General features: G+C 37.4%; 1 protein-coding gene across 9 annotated transcripts in view; it reads right to left on the reverse strand.

Annotated features, from left to right (window-relative positions):
• Nucleotides 1-20,823, reverse strand: part of INPP4B (inositol polyphosphate-4-phosphatase type II B) — an 829,855-nt gene that overhangs the window by 86,417 nt on the left and 722,615 nt on the right. For 8 of the 9 annotated variants that reach the window (XM_024245636.3, XM_054553363.1, XM_054553366.1 and 5 more), the window contains 3 exon segments: nucleotides 9,617-9,789; nucleotides 8,321-8,444; nucleotides 7,158-7,275 (listed from right to left, as the gene is read on the reverse strand). In XM_024245636.3, the coding sequence (XP_024101404.1) occupies nucleotides 7,158-7,275; nucleotides 8,321-8,444; nucleotides 9,617-9,789 (415 nt within the window). 9 annotated transcript variants of the gene reach the window in all.

Here is a 20,823-nt window from a genome sequence, read left to right on the forward strand (position 1 = left end):
AAGATAAAAACCTTGAAAAAAGATTAGACGAATGGCTAACTAGATTAAACAGTATAGAGAAGACCTTAAATGACTTGACGGAGCTGAAAACCATGGCACGAGAACTATGTGATGCATGCCTAAGCTTCGGTAGCCGACTCAATCAAGTGGAAGAAAGGGTATCAGTGATGGAAGATCAAATGAATGAAATGAAGTGAGAAGAGAAATTTACAGAAAAAGGAGTAAAAAGAAATGAACAAAGCCTCCAAGAAATACGGGACTATGAGAAAAGACCAAATCTACATCTGATTGGTGTACCTGAAAGTGACGGGGAGAATGGAACCAAGTTGGAAAACACTCTGCAGGATATTATCCGGGAGAACTTCCCCAATCTAGCAAGGAAGGCCAACATTCAAATTCAAGAAATACAGAGAATGCCACAAAGATACTCCTCAAGAAGAGCAACTCCAAGACATATAATTGTCAGATTTACCGAAGTTGAAATGAAGGAAAACGTGTTAAGGGCAGCCAGAGAGAAAGGTCGGGTTACCCACAAAGGGAAGCCCATCAGACTAACAGCAGTTTTCTCAGCAGAAACTCTACAAGCCAGAAGAGAGTGGGGGCCAATATTCAACATTCTTAAAGAAAAGAATTTTCAACCCAGAATTTCATATCCAGCCAAACTAAGCTTCATAAGTGAAGGAGAAATAAAATCCTTTACAGACAAGCAAATGCTGAGAGATATTGTCTCCATCAGGCCTGCCTTACAAGAGCTCCTGAAGGAAGCACTAAACATGGAAAGGAACAACCGGTACCAGCCACTGCAAAAACATGCCAAATTGTAAAGACCATCAAGGCTAGGAAGAAACTGCATCAACTAACAAGCAAAATAACCAGCTAACATCATAATGACAGGATCAAATTCACATGTAACAATATTAACCTTAAATGTAAATTGCTAAATGCTACAATTAAAAGACACAGACTGGCAAACTGGATAAAGAGTAAAGACCCATCAGTGTGCTGTATTCAGGAGACCCATCTCATGTGCAGAGACACACATAGGCTCAAAATAAAGAGATGGAGGAAGATCTACCAAGCAAATGGAAAACAAAAAAAGGCAAGGGTTGCAACCCTAGTCTCTGATAAAACAGACTTTAAACCAACAAAGATCAGAAGAGACAAAGAAGGCCATTACATAATGGTAAAGGGATCAATTCAACACGAAGAGCTAAGTATCCTAAATATATATGCACCCAATACAGGAGCACCCAGAATCGTAAAGCAAGTCCTTAGAGACCTACAAAGAGACTTAGACTCTCATACAATAATAATGGGAGACTTTAACACCTTACTCTCAACATTAGACAGATCTATGAGACAGAAAGTTAACAAGGATATCCAGGAATTGAACTCAGCTCTGCACCAAGAGGACCTAATAGACATCTACAGAACTCTCCACCCCAAAGCAACAGAATATACATTCTTCTCAGGACATCACACTTATTCCAAAATTGACCACATAGTTGGAAGTAAAGCACTCCTCAGCAAATGTAAAAGAACAGAAATTATAACAAACTGTCTCTCAGACCACAGTGCAATCAAACTAGAACTCAGGATTAAGAAACTCACTCAAAACTGCTCAACTACATGGAAACTGAACAACCTGCCCTTGAATGACTACTGGGTACATAACGAAATGAAGGCAGAAACAAAGATGTTCTTTGAAACCAGTGAGAACAAAGATACAACATACCAGAATCTCTGGGACACATTTAAAGCAGTGTGTAGAGGGAAATTTATAGCACTAAATGCCCACAAGAGAAAGCAGAAAAGTTCTAAAATTATGACGCCCTAACATCACAATTAAAAGAACTTGAGAAGCAAGAGCAAACACATTCACAAGCTAGCAGAAGGCAAGAAATAACTAAAATCAGAGAAGAACTGAAGGAAATAGAGACACAAAAAACCCTTCAAAAAAATCAATGAATCCAGGAGCTGTTTTTTGAAAAGATCAACAATATTGACAGACCGCTAGCAAGACTAATAAAGAAGAAAAGAGAGAAGAATCAAATAGACACAATAAAAAATGATAAAGGGGATATCACTACTGATCTCACAGAAATACAAACTACCATCAGAGAATACTATAAACACCTCTATGCAAATGAACTAGAAAATCTAGAAGAAATGGATAAATTCCTGGACACATATACCCTCCCAAGACTAAACCAGGAAGAAGTTGAATCCCTGAATAGACCAATAACAGGCTCTGAAATTCAGGCAATAATTAATAGCCTACCAACCAAAAAAGTCCAGGAACAGATGGATTCACAGCCAAATTCTACCAGAGGTACAAAGAGAAGCTGGTATCATTCCTTCTGAAACCATTCCAAACAATAGAAAAAGAAGGAATCCTCCCTAACTCATTTTATGAGGCCAGCATCATCCTGATACCAAAGCCTGGCAGAGACACAACAAAAAAAGAGAACTTTAGACCAATATCTCTGATGAACATCGATGCAAAAATCCTCAATAAAATACTGGCAAACCTAATCCAGCAGCACATCAAAGACTTATCCACCACGATCAGGTGGGCTTCATCCCTGGGATTGCAAGGCTGGTTCAACATATGCAAATCAATAAATGTAATCCATCATATAAACAGAACCAAAGACAAAAATCACATGACTATCTCAATAGATGCAGAAAAGGCCTTCAACAAAATTCAACAGCCTTTCATGATAAAAACTCTTAATAAATTAGGTATTGATGGGACGTATCTCAAAATAATAAGAGCTATCTGTGACAAACCCACAGCCAATATCATACTGAATGGGCAAAAAATGGAAGCATTCCCTTTGAAAGCTGGCAGAAGACAGGGATGCCCTCTCTCACCACTCCTATTCAACATAGTGTTGGAAGTTCTGGCCAGGGCAATTAGGCAGGAGAAGGAAATAAAGGGTATTCAATTAGGAAAAGAGGAAGTCAAATTGTCCCTGTTTGCAGATGACATGATTGTATATCTAGAAAACCCCATCGTCTAAGCCCAAAATCCCCTTAAGCTGATAAGCAACTTCAACAAAGTCTCAGGATACAAAATCAATGTGCAAAAATCACAAGCATTCTTATACACCAATAACAAACAGAGAGCCAAATCATGAGTGAACTCCCATTCACAATTGCTTCAAAGAGAATAAAATAACTAGGAATCCAACTTACAAGGGATGTGAAGGACCTCTTCAAGGAGAACTACAAACCACTGCTCAACAAAATAAAAGAGGACACAAACAAATGGAAGAACATTCCATGCTCAGGGGTAGGAAGAATCAATATTGTGAAAATGGCCATACTACCCAAGGTAATTTATAGATTCAATGCCATCCCCATCAAGCTACCAATGACTTTCTTCACAGAATTGGAAAAAACTACTTTAAAGTTCATATAGAACCAAAAAAGAGCACACATTGCCAAGACAATCTTAAGCCAAAAGAAGAAAGCTGGAGGCATCATGCTACCTGACTTCAAACTATACTACAAGGCTACAGTAACCAAAACAGCATGGTACTGGTACCAAAACAGAGATATAGACCAATGGAACAGAACGGAGCCCTCAGAAATAATACCACACATCTACAACCGTCTGACCTTCGACAAACCTGACAAAAACAAGAAATGGGGAAAGGATTCCCTATTTAATAAATGGTGCTTGGAAAACTGGCTAGCCATATGTAGAAAGTTGAAACTGGATCCCTTCCTTACACCTTATACAAAAATTAATTCAAGATGGATTAAAGACTTAAATGTCAGACCTAAAACCATAAAAACCCTAGAAGAAAACCCAGGCAATACCATTCAGGACATAGAAATGGCCAAGGACTTCATGTCTGAAACACCAAAAGCAAGGGCAACAAAAGACAAAATTAACAAATGGGATCTAATTAAACTAAAGAGCTTCTGCACAGCAAAAGAAACCACCATCAGAGTGAACAGGCAACCTACAGAATGGGAGAAAATTTTTAAAATCTATCTATCTGACAAAGGGTTAATATCCAGAATCTACAAGAACTTAAACAAATTTACAAGAAAAAAATCAAACAACCCCATCAAAAAGTGGGCAAAGGATATGAACAGACACTTCTCAAAAGAAGACATTTATGCAGCCAAAAGACACACGAAAAAATGCTCATCAACACTGGCCATCAGAGAAATGCAAATCAAAACCACAATGAGATACCATCTCAAGCCAGTTAGAATGGCGATCATTAAAAAGTCAGGAAACAACAGGTGCTGGAGAGGATGTGGGGACATAGGAACACTTTTATACTGTTGGTGGGACTGTAAACTAGTTCAACCATTGTGGAAGACAGTGTGGCGATTCCTCAAGGATCTAGAACTAGAAATACCATTTGACCCAGCCATCCCATTACTGGGTATGTACCCAAAGGATTATAAATCATGCTGCTATAAAGACACATGCACATGTATGTTTATTGTGGCACTATTCTTAATAGCAAAGACTTGGAACCAACACAAATGTCCATCAATGATAGACTGCATTAAGAAAATGTGGCACATATACATCATGGAATACTATGCAGCCATAAAAAAGGATGAGTTCATGTCCTTTGTAGGGACATGAATGAAGGTGGAAACCATCATTCTGAGCAAACTATCGCGAGGACAGAAAACCAAACACCGCATATTCTCACTCATAGGTGGGAACTGAACCATGAGAACACTTGGACACAGGATGTGGTACATCATACATTGGAGTCTGTCATGGGGTGGGGGGAAGGGGGAGGGATAGCATTAGGAGATATACCTAATGTAAATGACGAGTTAATGGGTGCAGCACACCAACATGGCAGATGTATACATATGCAACAAACCTGCACATTGTGCACATGTACCCTAGAACTTAAAGTACATATATATAGATAGATAGATAGATAGATAGATAGATATGTAGAGAACTCATTACCTAAACCCAACTTACAAATATTTCCTTCTGAGTTTTCTTCTAGAAGTTTCACAGTTTTAGCTCTTACATTTAGATCTATAATCTATTGTGAGCTAATTTTTGTATATGTGTAAATTCTTCTCTTTCCTTATAGATAAACCAATTGTCCCAGCATCATTTTTTGAAAAGATTCTCCATTCTCCATTGGATTACCTTGGCAGCTTTGTTCAAAATCAGTTGACTTTAAAGATAATAGTTTATTTCTGGACAGTAAATTTTGTTCTATTAATCTACATGTATATACTTATGCTAATACTACAATGTCTTGATTATTATAGTTTCGTAGTAATTTGTGAAGTCAGAAAGTGTAAGTTCTTCCACTTTGTTCTTCTTTTACGAAATGTCTGGGTCTTTTGCATTTACATATAAATTTTAGGTTAGGCTTGCCAATTTCTGCAAAAAGAATACAGAGGTTTAGACAGCGATTGCAATGAATCTATAGATCAATTATGGAGAATTACTAAACAATATTGAGTCTTCTAATCCATGAACACAGGCTGTCTCTCCATTTATTGGATCCTATTAATTTCTCTCAGCAATATTTTGTGTCTTCTGTGTACAACATTCAGACTAACTTTGTTAAGTTTATACCTATTCTTTTCGATGTGATTATAAGTTAGACTTGTTAATCTAAACCACCACTGTTTCTGACAACTTTCAGGATTGTGCTATTTCCTACTCCAATCCAAGTCAAGTCAGCCCCCTCTGTTAGTGAAGCTGCTGGTGTTAATGGCCTTGCCCTAGGAAATTGTGTTCACAGGGCCAGGGTTGACGGGAGCAGTCCTCAGCAAAATGCCACAGACTCCTACTGATGCTGCCCAGTGTTCACTAGTTTCTCACAAATAAGTACTTCTGAATTTGTGGTGTGCATCCGATTTATTCTGTTTATCCTAAAATGGTTGTTTTGGATTATTATTTCCAGTTGTAATATTGCTTTTGGAGAGAGGGTGTGCTAAGCTGCTCACTTCATCATTCTAGGAGTCACGCCCCTACCTGCATGATCACTTTTGTGTTTCAATACTGCTTGAAGAACTTCCTCAGAAAAAGCATGCTGTACTCTAACTACACTAAATGGCCTGGTAAGCTTCCCTTAAACATTGTGATATAAGTATTAGTGTTTCACTTTTGATAGTAAACTTGAGAGAAATATAGAATTGTATTGTTTTTCAGGTGTGCGTATGAGCAATTTTATTCTTTTTCTCCCAAATGAATGGCAAGTTAAGCATTAATTCTAGGTAAATATTTGGTTTCTGAGGATGTGGGTATTTTTGTGAGTAAGAAAGTCACCTTTCAGTCAACTACGTGGTTCTGGGTATCCTTCACAACATTTAAAATAATTATTATATGTTTACTATCAACAGGAAAACAAGTTTACTTTGAACTTTATGCTCAGTGTGTTTTGCATCTCTCTCTAGCATGTAAAGGCTCTCCCTTTTGTATATTCATATGTTTTGAACATGACCTCAGAATGTTTCAAATTTTAAATATCCTCATGCAATTAAAAGCACTAACACCAGAATAGTTTGGACTTCTGATTGAGACAACTTACTATAAGAGGTACCTCTTCTATTGGAGGTCTGTTCTACACACCATCATTTTTCTTAATTATTTCTGATATTTTGCCTATCATACACTGACCTTCGAAGCTATTTATTGAAAACCCTTCTCGGAAATCTCACAGTCTGAGAGTAAGTTGTCAAAAATAATTAAGAAAAATGGTGGTATATTCCCCTGACACAGAAATATATCTTTTCTAAAATGTTGCTGCTTTTAACTGAATTTAATTTAAAGTCATTTCAAGAATTATGAGTCTATTAACTGAACAATTCCCGCAAAAGTAAAATCACCAGAGCTTTGGATGAGATAGTAATAAGGAGAAAAATGTTCTCATGCAGGCTATTATTTTGAATTTCTTGTATTTTGTGGGAGAGTACTGCTATACTCAACTCACTACAATTTAAAACATTCATGAGACTTCCAGGAGTTTTTCAAGATTGTCCCCTATCATATCATCCACGTTTATTTCTTACCAAAAAGGAAAAGAAAACAAAAGAAAAATTCCCAAATCAAACCTGAATTCTCCTTGCCTCCTCTGACAGGAGTTGATACGACATGTCTAACAAAGCCTGGTCTTCAGGAAGTGAGCACTGCTTACCGTCTTCCTGTTATAACTGGCAACACATCATTGGATTTGGCTTCAATTATTTTAAATGCGACTTTCTTTAAATCGGAAATGCCAACAGCCATGTCCTCTAGCATTCCAATTTCATCACCTAAACAATAGAAAAGGCACTTAGTTACAAACAAACATTTGAGGAAAATGTCACTAGCTACTATGCCTCCCTGCTGGAATTTGTTCTAGCATTTTATTGAATGAGTTTCTGAATGCATTGAACCTACTCTAGACACTTTTCCTCAGAGGCTGAAGGTGTTTCTTAGTGAAATGAGAACCATTTCAATGGACTTCAGAAGTCAATCTACCCTTTGAGGAAAGGAAGAATGTGGACATTTGCTATGAGGCTGGAGAGAGGTTTTAACCCCGTTATGATTTGTGTACATTTCTTTCTATTGGCAGGACTGATATGTGTTGTCTAGAAATAACAGAGGTAGCTGAATTGATCATCACTGACCCAGGTTCATGCTAGTTTTGTATCTCCATACATTAACAAATGAAGCCTGGCAGGGAGATCATTGAGATTCCAGATCAGCACTCTCTAAAAGAAATATAATGGGAGCCACATACATAATTTTAAATTTCCTGGTAGTCATTTTTTAAAAGAGTGAAATTAAAAAGGTAGAATTAATTTTAATAATATATTTTACTTAATCCAGTATATCCAAAATACCATTTCAATTGTAAATTAATATGAAATTATTAATTATCAATATAAAATACCTTTTAAAACTAGTTTTTGAAATCTGGTACGCATATCTAGTACTTATTGATTTGGACCAGACACATTTCAAGTACCCAAAAGTCAGGCAAGGCTACTATATTGAACAGTGCAGTTCTAGACACTACAGGGTTGAGACTTTAAAATCCAGTCATTGCAACTATGTTGGCACAGAGCCTTTTATATTAAAAAAGCCAGATGGCTGCTCAGGAGTCCACTCGGAAATAATCTATAATTCCATTTTCAAAGCATAATAGGAGGCAAAAGTAAGTTATGAGGTGAATGCAAAAACTGAAAGTTATATTATTTTTGTAATACTTGGAGCAATAAAGGTTTACTTCTTAATGTTTTCTTGAAAAATTTATGGATTAAATATCCTTATGAATAGAAATGTGATTTTAACTTGTACTAAAGCAATACTCACTGTATGTACTTAGCAGTCCTTCATATTGTACTATCAACCCCACTGTGTGAAGCTGCTGTAGGAAGCCTGGGTCATACAGACTTGTCTGTAATTTGATGATAAAACCACAAACCAATCCGGCAAGCTGAAAAAAAAAAATTGATAAGATTTACTGCAGTTAGCAAACGAATTTGTTTTATTTTGAAATATTTTAAGACTTCTGAGGCATCACAGATTCGATTCTCAGGTATGTATAACAAAACTACAACTATTTGGTAGGCATAGTAAAACAAGTTGACAGTCTTTGATCTAGAATTGCTGTGTATAAAAGTCTTGGGGAAGGTAGAAGTGCAAAGGGAAAAAGAACATGGACAGGAGTCAGGTTGACGGGTCTTCAAATCTTACGTCTACCCTTTCTAACAGTAAAATCATAAACACTTAAGCACTTTCAAATCTTACTATTTTTTGTACATGTAAAATAGAGATGATAATAATCATTTCACAGGGTCATTAAAAGAACACAATGACGAAACATGTATGTATAAGGCAGAGCATATTTTCCGACACCTGGTTAGCTTCATGTGCCACTGGACCATTCATGAAATAGTGGGGGAAAGTGACAGTTTGGTTAAAACATTCCCTTTTCCTAGAATGTTTAGAAAGAGAAGTCTTCTTTTTCTTTCCCTCCATATGCCCTGTCTGTAAAACTCAGCCATAAGGATGGAGGCAGGTTGGGAGAAGGAAGGCACCAGCACAGCCACCGTGATGGAGGCAGGCCTTGGCATTATGAATCATGTTGGGTGCAGGCAAAGAAGGTGGCCCTGTCAGACCTCCCATTTGAGCCTTACTGCCCTGAAAACTTATTTTAAAAACAAAATAAGAGATCATTGCGAAACCCTGTCCCAGGATTCATGGGGGAGCTGTACAAATAAACAGCTGCAAACAGATCCCCTTTGCCAAGTCCTAGCTTGTCACCCGCAGTGCAAGGCAACAGTCCCTTCCCTTACACTTATGTAGATCCCAGAGCATAATACAAAGATGACGACCACTTCCTTCACGGACTTCATGCCCTGTGAAGCAGAATTTACATGTTAGAGACTTGGCCATCTCTTTTCAGAAATAAATACTTAAGGTCTCATAAACTCTTTGCTTAGGATATTCAGCTGATATTTATCATGAATAAGAAACATGGGATACCAAAACTTTAAAGATCTTTTTAAAAATAAAGCTGTCCCAATAAGAATTCTATTCATCATCAAGGATAGGATGTTAACAATCCGGCATTGTTTTGTACTAACAATAACAACAGGCACCTACTGCTTGGCTGAAGACGACGTCTCTTCTTAGCGTCAGCATCAGACACTGGGGCAAGCTGTACGCAAGTTCCTGAAGGAGCACAAACGTCAGGGACTGCTTGGCTCGGTTCACCACTTCTCCCATGCAGTCCTTCAGGGTAAGGATGAGGGGATACAACTGTTCATACCAGTCCTCTGGGGGGAGGGGGTGTAAGAACAGTGCAATAGATGAAGGAAGGTCTTGGAATATAATGCAGAACCAACTTCCAACTTATTTTTAATTTTTCAGTAAGTTAGACATATTCTTAAGGATTCACAAAGATTAGAGCTTAAGATCTCTAATTTAAGTCTCTCCCCTGAACTCCATAACGTCCATAAGCAGCCACCCATCGGACCTCTCCATGTGGATGCATTTAACATATTTGCAGCAGATCTCTCTTCTCTGCTCACCTCTAATCTGTGCACTGCCTGTATCTTAGTGAGTGGTGCCACCAAACCTTTTTCATACTGGAAACAGAGTTTTACTGGACTTCCTCTTTCGCAGTTTTCACATTAACTTGGTCATTAAATTAGTTCTACTGCTGTAACAGTCCATCAATATGCATCTTCTCCTTGTCCATGCCCATCGTTGTTTATTGCTCTCCCTTGGATTCCTTCCTGGACTACTCCCTAACCCATCTCCCTTCCTCCAGTCACACTCTACTGAATTCCCTTCTCAACAGTGTTGCCAGAAACATTTCTAGTCAGTTTGTATCTGATTGTATAATCACTCCTCACTTCTTAAAATATTTTGGAAAAAAAAACCACTAAAGCATTCATAAATAAATAAAGTTCAAACTCTTGAAAGAGTCTCCATTATCTAAACTTTGCCTATTTGTCTAATCTCATCTTTCAGAACTTTATTTGCTGTCTTGAGTCTCAGATGAAGTGAACCACATGTATTTCCTTAAACTTATCTTGTTCTCTCATCTCAATGTCTTTGCAAATCCCATCTCCTCTCCTGGAACACTCTTTTTCTACTTATCTCCCTGACAAACGCTTTATCTCTTCTGCAAGCTCAATTCAGGATTTCTCTTCTCCAGGAAGTCTTCCTTCATTTCCCCCTTACTACACTTCCCTGTTCCCTGAAGATTGGGTTGAGTTTACTTCCTTTTGTGCCTATATCTTCCTGTCCCAGGACTACTCACACACTACTCACCATTTTCCTCTGCAAGAAAGATAACTCATTGAGGGCAAGGAATTCATTTTTTAATCACCGAATCACTAGAACCTAGCATAGTGCCTAGCATATAGTAAATATTCAGTAAGTTTTAATTGAATGAGAAAAGTTACAATAAATATAAAAAGTTTTAAAGATATAGACAAGTATAAGTAAGTCAAGTTTTGGGCAGTATTTGGGATTCAAATAGCTGTTCTTCAAATGAGGATGCAAAATTGAGACCGTTGTGCTATTTGTATGTCTAGATTTCTAACAGGCATCAATTATATAATTATGACTTTGGCATGATATAGAAACAATTTATGTTCTGTTTCAGTTAATTTGGAGATCAAAGCCCTGGCAAATGTTAACTATCATAAATTCTTGACCGTGTGACATTCCATTAATATATAAATAAATTAATGGATGACAAATACGATTTGATATGAATGAGTGCATGCTGCAAAATTAATTATAAAGCAGGAACTGAAATGATATGATCTCCTCATCATAAAAGTGCAAGCATCATTGTGAGTAATGTGAGTGGTAAATAACCAGTTAAGACCTTGAAAGAGTGACAGGGAACAATAAAAAGAATCATAATCACTATTGTACCATGGCTACTGTCACTTATTTATTTTACGTTGTGGTATAATAGACTAGATGAAAAAAACCCAAAGGGTTGAAAGGATAATTAATGGCCCCAACATAATAAAAAGATACGTTCTTATTAATACTCTATGAAATGCCTATGTGATGCCATAATGTAAGATACATTAGAATGTTAGAAATTATTATTTTAAAAATATTGTAGATGTATGTGCTATTATGAGGATAAAAAACATAGAGAAAGAGGAATGCAACAGAGCCCTATTAATGCATGATCATTTAATATTGGACAAACTTGTAGACAGCCTAGAATAAAATGTGAACAATGGTTCAATTTAAACAAGCATTGGTTAACTATTGATTCTTATGTCATTGTCATATGTAAAAGGGAAAATGGAGGTACACTGAACTTTTTTTCATAATAAGAGATAAATCAATAGATACCAAGAATGAATATCCTATATTCCTATTTTTTCATATTTACATTTTTTATCTCCTGTTCTCTCACTTTATTTAATTGTTGTTCTCAATATGAATGGGTAGACTAATAGACACAGGGAAACACTAGAAAAAACTTCAATAAATTAACCCAGATGTAAATTTTAAACGATAACAGACTGAAAACTGATTTTGTTCTGTGCTTAGCTCTGTAGAGATTTGTTTCTACTAGAGAATTCCCAAACATAAAATACATCTTCTGTGCAGTAGGTGGCGCTGCTTAATCAGGCTGAAGCAGAACTACTTTGCACTTACTGCATTCAAGTAACTGATTTTTACTTTTGTACGCAGTTGGATAGTTCCCAAACAGCATGTACTTATTGTTTAAGCATCTTGCATGGTACTATCCTGAATCAACTGGTCAATACTTTATATGATTTTTCTAGTTAGAAAATTAAATAACTTAAGTGAGCACATTTGTTTTCTTGCAAGATATTAAGTGACAATTCTAATTAAATATTTGTTTCTCTTAAAAGTATTTAAAGGAGAAAATTTTGCAGATTTTCTCATTAGCATAAGGATAGTTGCTTTATTCACTTCCATCTTCACTTATTTAACCAGTTGATTCTTAAGTATAAATTACAATCAGATGACCAAAAAAACAAAACCAAAACAAGTCTGGTTTCCAGTTTCACTAGATTGGAAGTGGAAACCCAGGAAAAAAGGAACACACAACATTCTAAACCTAGGAACAGTGTTACACACTTCTGATACTAACAATATTCCAGTGTCTCTATTTAGCATAATTATATGTACTTTTTATGGCTAAAATTTCAGGAAAATGACAATATAGGAAAGCATTAATTATGAATGAGAAAATTACAAGTTTGTGAGCAAGGTAAAATGTCTTTAAAATAGTAGTAAGCCTTCTAGGGAGGAACATAAGTGAAAAAGCTAAAAATACATCTTTTTTTCTAGAAAAGAAACAATTTAAGTTGAGCAGATAATGGAAAATTGTACTGGAAAATTCCAATGCCAATGACTCCAGGTTTTCTTCTCTGTTAATATGTAGTCAGTGTAAATCTCAGGTTCTGAAATAAATACAGTGACTATGACAAGCCAAAGCAAGGCCAAAGTCAGTTCACAAATGGCCTTTTTGCTCCAATGAACATCCCAAATCATTCTCACAAAGGAAAAGTAAATGCTTTAGTTTTTTGCTTTAAAATATGTTTTGGGGGAAATTTAAAAAAAACCAAGCTTCAGCTCTTGACAGTTTTCAGACTTGTCACTTGCCCTTCACCTTTGTGTCTCTCCATACCTTACAGTTTACATGGTGTTTATTTGGTCCTCCTGATAAAGATGAAGGTAGTATTCATTCATATATATATATATGTATGTGTGTGTGTGTATGTATATACACACATATATACATGTGTGTGCACACACACACGATCTTAGTTGAAACTTGAAGAAACTAAACTCAGAAGAGTGGATGTGTGTATTTCAGGATTTCGTACTTTTATACACACACACACACAGACACACACACACATTTTTTATAAACCTCGTGAAGCTGGGGAGCTAAGGGTGCCCCACAATATAGTCACTGCCCTGCTATCTCTCCCCTGAGCCAACTAGCCTAGCAGGCACTAAGTGTGATTTTTATTCCCTGGGCTCCTTTCCATGACAGAGGAAAATACTAAGAGAATGTTTTAGTGTGTCTATAAGAACTTGCTGAGACTCCTTAACCCTGAGACCAACAAGCAGAGTCTTTCCTCAGGAAAACATAAAATGCATGTGGCTTAGCTGAGCTTTTCCTGAGCTTTGTGAAGTGTGTTGGGAGCCATCCAAGCACAGCCTCTGTTTTCTAGCCCTCTACTTGCTTCTCCAGTATATTCAAGGGAAGCTCACTGAAGGATTCAGAGAATGGCTGCTGGGTGCCCCCCTCACCTCCTCCACACATCATCTATTTCCTGTGCAGGATGTTCACGTCCTCTGAGCTCAATCGCTCTTATGTTACTCAGGAGAAAAATAAAAGAGCCAAATATCAACCAACTGTAGCAGAGCATCATGCTTTCTTTACAATTTCTGAGCCATTTTCTTCTCAGGTGCTTGGTCTTCTTTGCTCATTTAAAATAATTGACTTCACAAAAGCTTGTAGCTATTGTTATTTCTGTTATCGCAACCTTTCAGACACAGAAGAAAGGAAAAGTGAAAAGACTGCACATCCATTAAACTTTATGCAAACAGATAACAGAAGAAATGAGCCAGCTCTTAGGATTCTCTTAAGGTAACAAGATGATGAACTGTGAAGCCAAGCAATTACAATGGCCATTAAGGGGGGGCAATAAAATTCCCAAGGTCATGAAGTGAACACAGACCAAACTTGCAGCCAGTAGGGGTTTTCATCTATGCCTGAACCCCAGGTAGCACAGAAATGGTGACCGGTTCATGGTTGGGGGCTGGTTATTTCCCGCTTATAAAATTTTTGTTGACTTTGAAGGACCTATACCTTACATCAACCAAAATAAGGGTACCTGTGTGCCTCTGTGAGTGAAGTTCTTGTTTTTCAGGCACAATTTTGCAGCGTGAACGTTAATAACATGCAGGGATCAACTAATAATAAGGTTTCTTCTGCAGACACTTTATAGGTAAATTCCTTTGTATGGGCATAATACACGTAGCCAACTTTGGTCACAGACCCTAGACATCTGCCCATAGGAAGCCTCTAAATACCTGGACATATCCTAGGGACACAGGGCCTAGAAACTAGGCTAATTCCAGACAATAGAAGAGTAATCAGGAAAAGAAAAGCACCTGTGGAAACTTGGCTGCTTCTAATGTTTTCCAGGCCACTCAGAATGTCCTTCTCCAACCAAGCCTTCCTGACCCTCTTCCTGTCTTTATAATCTACTGCCTGTCTCTGATACAGGAATTGACAAATCTATTTTTATTTGTCTTCTTTTAATAAATGCTAATGTGTCTTTCTTATATCATTGCTCCCTCCTTTTTCACTGACGTCATGAGAAATGGACTCATTCATTGGACAAAGATAGTGTCTTCTATGTGAAGTGCTGTGGGTGATACTAATATTTTTAACTCATGCCCCCTCCTTCAAGGAGCTAAAATTGAGAAGGAAAGGTAAGAAGTACAAAGGAATACCTACAGTATAAGGCGGTATGATAACAGCTACAAAAGTTGGGACAGTGACCAAACGAGTTTTAGAAGAGAGAGAGTTTAGAGGCAAGAGAATTCATCTCTGGTGAAAAGACTGTGTTCACTCACGGCTGTAGCATTTACTGCACACTTAAAGGAAGTCACATGTGGAAAGAGCCCAGGGAAGGCTGCCTGGACTGCAGGTAGTAGACACCCACAGTCAGGCTTTGTAGGAATAGAGACTGAGAGGAGTGTTTGGTTTTGTAATGGCAAATCTAATAAATAAATGCATAAACTGACCAGAATGAGAAACAAGGGGTACTGGAAGAGAGGAAATAAATGACTGAGATCACTCCGTGATTTGGAGAAGGCAGGAATAAAACAGAAGTAAATGTTAAGCTGAAGCCATGGAATAAAACCAATGGAAGTCTAGGTATAGGCAGTCACCATGGTAGGGATAGGGAATGGAGGTTGATAGAGGTGGGGATAAAGGGCGGTGCAGAGGATATGTGAATAGGGCAAGAGCTAAGAAGCAAGGCCAAATCAGAAACTGCGTATCAGACAGGGTAAATGAAGAAACAAGGTTTATGTTAACCCCGAGAGGAAGGTAGCACGTGAATGTACTTTCCCTTGCCTCTATCTCAGGGCAGCCTCAACGGCCCTAAGGATGTTCACATAAAGAACAAACATGTATCTTAAAATGTAATTAGTGTAATGTCCATTGAACTATGATCCAAGGTAAATGACTGATCTTAGTACCTTCCACACGTATGAGAAATGACTGCACTGCTCAACCCAAGACAAACGGTTATGACAAGAACAAAGGCAACCTTTCCTCATGTCCAGGGAACCTTGTTTGTTTAAACCGTGCCAGCCTGAGAACACAGTGTCATAAAACTTTCCAGTCTTGCTCTTAGGAAAATAGCAAAGGAAATGCATCAACTGATATCCTGGTTAAACTTCTTATTTCGTAGCACAAAGTTGAAAGCCTTAAGTAAATTCTGCTAAGACAGTTTCCAGGAACCAAATCCATTAATCAAACAAGCCTTGTATTTGTTGTAGCACAAAAGATTTAAATTCAGGTTATGTGTTGACTGGAGGAGTCACACATCCACATTCACTGGGCTTATTTTGTTGCCTTTTGGCCTTAAATAAACTGTAATCTCAGGACTCTGGCCCTCGAACAGGCTGGGTATTTAAGAATAAGCTGCATAGGTCATAGGTCTTTGAGCAATCTGAGATTATCAATATGTCTACATCAGTGAGCTCCTGTCATTTAAATACTGGCCAGCATCTAAGGTTGAGAAGAGAGGCAGTGGATACTGAGTTGACTGAATCCTTATCAGAGTACAGGCAATCAGAGAAGTAAAGAGGTGCAACATTTTTACTAGGTGAATGTAGGTGAAGTAAACTAGGTGAATATAGAAGGTTCCTAGTAATGTTCAAGACCATGGAATATAGTACATCAATTTTTTGGAGCATAAGTTTATACAAGTGCAATTTTGCTATATGCATGAATTGTGTAGTTGCACTAGTTTAAAAACAAAATTCTGCCAACACAATAGGGCCTCATGTCCATAGATTTAACTTATAAATGCTGAGTAAGCAGTCAAGTAACCAAACAATGTAAACAGTACATTTCTTAGGCCATTTCATTCAATAATCACATGCCCTACGGCCAAGCGTGGGGGCTCATGCTTGTAATCCCAGCACTTTGGGAGGGCGAGGCGGGCGGATCACCTGAGGGTGGGAGTTGGAGACCAGCCTGACCAATGTGGAGAAACCCCATCTCTACTGAAAATACAAAATTAGATGGGCATGGTGGCGCATGCCTGTAATCCCAGCTACTCAGGAGGCTGAGGCAGGAGAATTGCTTGAACCTGGGAGGTGGAGGTTGCAGTGAGCCAAGACTGCACCATTGCACTCCAGCCTGGGCAACAAGAGTGAAACTTTATTCCCAAAAAAAACAAACAAACAAACAAAAAAACATTACATGCCCTAAAGTTCCTAGATGGGAGCTATCATCTCCCTTTTCCTCTATCTCGGTTTCTCTGTGGGTGTGAACATCACCATATTTATGAGAAAGTTAAGTAATTTTTCAAAGTAATTATGAATTCTTAATTTCTGCATATGATTCCACAGTAAGCCTTTAAGATATACCTAAGGGACTGATTTTCACGAAGTTATCATATAGCATCACAAATTTGTGCCTGAAACAACTCAACATTTTGTTGAAAGGGTGCTAGGGAATATGTTTGTAGAGAATAAGATTGGAGGTTTTTTTTTTTTCTTGGAGAGAGCAGAGGCAATGCACCATAGACTCTAAGAGGGCAGGCTCTGGAGCCAGACCACCAGGGTTAGAACCCAGGCTGTGCATAGGTCACTTCAACTCTCTACTTCTTCATCCTTTAATTTTGTAGAATTACTTCTACAGTGTTGTAAGAATTAAATGAGTTAATGCAGTCAATATTTAATTTTTTTACCACATATCAAGTAATCCATAAATATGAGCTTCTATGTTAAAACAATTCAAATCAACAAAGTAATTTCTACATGATACTTTGCACTTGCCCTCCTACCAGCATTGATTCTTTATGCTCTTCCTTCTGTCCTATTTCTGAGGATGAACTGTTGTCTAGCTCAGACCATCTCCTCTGTTGGTATACCAGATCTCATCCTCTCTCACCTACTTAAGAGTGTCACTCTAGCAATTCTCTCCCTTCCTCCCACATTATCAATATTTCCTTTTTAATGGGATCATTCTTGTCAGAAAACAAACATGCTATTATCTCCTCATCTTGAAACAAATATCACTGTTTTGACCCTAATCCCTTTATAGCTCCTATACTTTATTTCTCCATTTCCTTTCACAATGAAACTCCTCAAAAGAGTTGTCTATACAGGTTGTCTCTACTTCCTTTACTTCCTCTTTCTTTTAACCCACTCTACTTAATTCCTACCCACTCTAGTAAGGCTACTCTCGTCATCAAAGACATCCATACTGCTAAATCCAAAGCCACCTCTTAGTCCTTATTTTATTTGACCTATTTTCTAACCACGGCTTTCAGGATAGCATATTCTCTTTGTATTCCTTCTACCTCACTGGCCGTCTCTTGACCAACTTTGTTGCTGGTTCCTTCACTTATTTCTGACATATCAACACTGAAATGTCCTCAAGTATATATAATCTATAGGTTATTTCCCCTTTCTCTGTACACTCAATCCCTGCTGTTATTATTCAGTCTTGTGTCTTTAACCACCATCTACATAATAACAATTTCCAAATTAATGTCTTTAGCCTGAATATGTTTCCTGAACTCTATTCTTATATGTAACTGCAAACTTGATATCTCCATGTCAAATTTAACATTTCAAATGTCTTACCCTAAAAATAGGTACAGAATCTCACTACTTTTCATCACTCCCACCTGTCATCTTCTTCATCCAAGCTCATCATGCCTCACCTTGACAACTGTATTCATGTTCTAACTGCCTATATCTGGTTTTACCCTCTTCATGTGTAGTCTAATCTCAACACAATAGCCTAGGTGTTAATATCTAAGCCAAATCAGGTTAATCCTCTTGTTCAGAACTCTCTAATTGCTCCCCATTTTTCTCAGAGTAAAAGCCAACATTACACAAAGCCTCTACATGGTCCTTCCCCTAAGTTACCTGTTTAATGTCACCTTCTACTCTCCTACCATCATTATCCTTATTTGATCCAAACTGGCTTGCTTGTTGTTTCCTGAATATGGTAGCGACATTTATGCTTCAAGGCTGCTGTAATAGCTATTTTCTATGACCAATATATCCTTTCCCTAGATAGTCACATGGCTCACTGTCTCACCTCCTGTGTCTTTGCTCAAGCATCAGCTTTTAAATGAGACCTACATTGCCTACTCAACTAAACTACAATCTCTGCCCTACAACATTACATCAAAACTCTTTTACTTTGCTCTATATTTTTTTCTACGGCCTCTGTCACCATTACTATACCATGCAATGCCCCTATTTCTTGTGTTACTTTTTATTGTCTCTTTGCTACTAGAGCATAAACTTCAGGAGAGCCAGTGTTTTACCTTTTCTGTTTATTTTTGTAGTCCTCAGGGTGTAAAATAGTGCCTAGCACATAGTAGATAATTAAAATATGTTGAATGACTGAAAAAAATTAATATCACCTTTAAAAATGTGGCATCCTCTTTATGACCATAAAACTTTGGAACTGGAAGGGACCTTAAAACTTTGTACATTATTTTACCAATAAAGGATGTGAGATGCAGAGAATGTAAATGACTTGACAAAGGCCATGAAGCCAAATAAGTACCAAATTGTGGATTTGCCAAGATCCTGGATCTGAGTCCCATGTTACTCTGTTACTTCATAATTCATTGTACAATTTTTAAGGAAAACAGCATTCATTTTCTGGTAAGAACAGATATTTTAAAATGTAATATTGTAAAAATGTTATTGAAATTCTAGGCTTACAATAAAAATGTACTTTATATGGCATATTTTGATTATTTATTTAAGTTTTTAAAAAATTTGTAAGTATACTCTAGTTGGGAGGCCGAGGCTGGCGGATCACCTGAGGTCGGGAGTTCGAGACCAGCCTGACCAACATGGAGAAACCCCGTCTCTACTAAAAATGCAAAAAATTAGTTGGGCACAGTGGCGCATGCCTGTAATCCCAGCAACTCGGGAGGCTGAGGCGGGAGAATCACTTGAACCTGGGGGATGGAGGTTGTGGTGAGCCAAGATCACACCATTGCATTCCAGCCTGGGCAACAAGAGCGAAACTCTGTCTCAAAAAAAAAAAAAAAAATTGCTTTAGCTAGAGAACTATTAATTCTTTAAAGCTTCATTCATTGATTTTTTTTCCAATGAAATTCTCAACATTAATATGTATAAATTTATGAAATTCAAAATATTAATATTTAAGCCCTCTAGTGAAAAAGATTCTTTGGTACTTGTATGTTGTATGTTTGTATTTTACAAAATAAAAGACTTGTTATAACTACAAAACCACTGAAATAATTGTCTAATGTTGAATATAAATTCTGAGAATATTAGTATCTTTGCATAAATGTTGAACAACATTCACTTATTAATATCAAGAAAACCTCAAAAGTGTCAACAGCAATGGTAGATCCATATGACTAGGCCTTCATTCCACAATATTGGGCCTCTATTATTTGCTACGAATTATGTTAGGTTCTGGAGACGCAAGAACAAATCACAAACACTTGGCATATTTTCTTATAGAGCCAAGTCTAACAGGGGAAATGACATTTAAGATGGCATGTGCAATAAATCAGAGATTCAAAGGTTTCAAAATAGTGGTCTATAGACCAGTCTTATATGGCCTGCAAATTTTATTTGGAATTTATCACGTCTTAGCAATTTTTAACCTTAAAAACAAGTGAGGTATTTTACAAAAACATTCAGATTTCTTTGAAAAATCAGAAGGGATGACAACTTTAGGTCCATGTTCTCCATGGAAATGACTGGCTGGGCTGGAGCAGTGACCCCCTTTTGGAGGAACATATACTCTCTACTTTGCTCTGGCTTCTGTCCACTTCACTTGATTCATTCATATTACTTCACATGATGCCTATGGGCCCTTGTCCTTGCAAGCCCTGTAGAAAGTGTGACAACGTAAATGACAGAATCCAGTAAAAAATAAAAACAGGAGGACCTATTCAAAAAGCAGTAAATCAGATTTTTTTCCCTCAGTGGTATTGCTCCAGACCTGTCAGGGTGTTTTTTGTTTGTCTGTTTGTTTTTTTTTAAATGTTTGTTTGTTTGAGACAGAGTCTCACTCTGTCGCC

The sequence above is a fragment of the Pongo abelii genome, chromosome 3 (assembly GCF_028885655.2).
Source record: "Pongo abelii isolate AG06213 chromosome 3, NHGRI_mPonAbe1-v2.0_pri, whole genome shotgun sequence".
In the NCBI taxonomy this organism is placed as follows: domain Eukaryota; kingdom Metazoa; phylum Chordata; class Mammalia; order Primates; family Hominidae; genus Pongo; species Pongo abelii.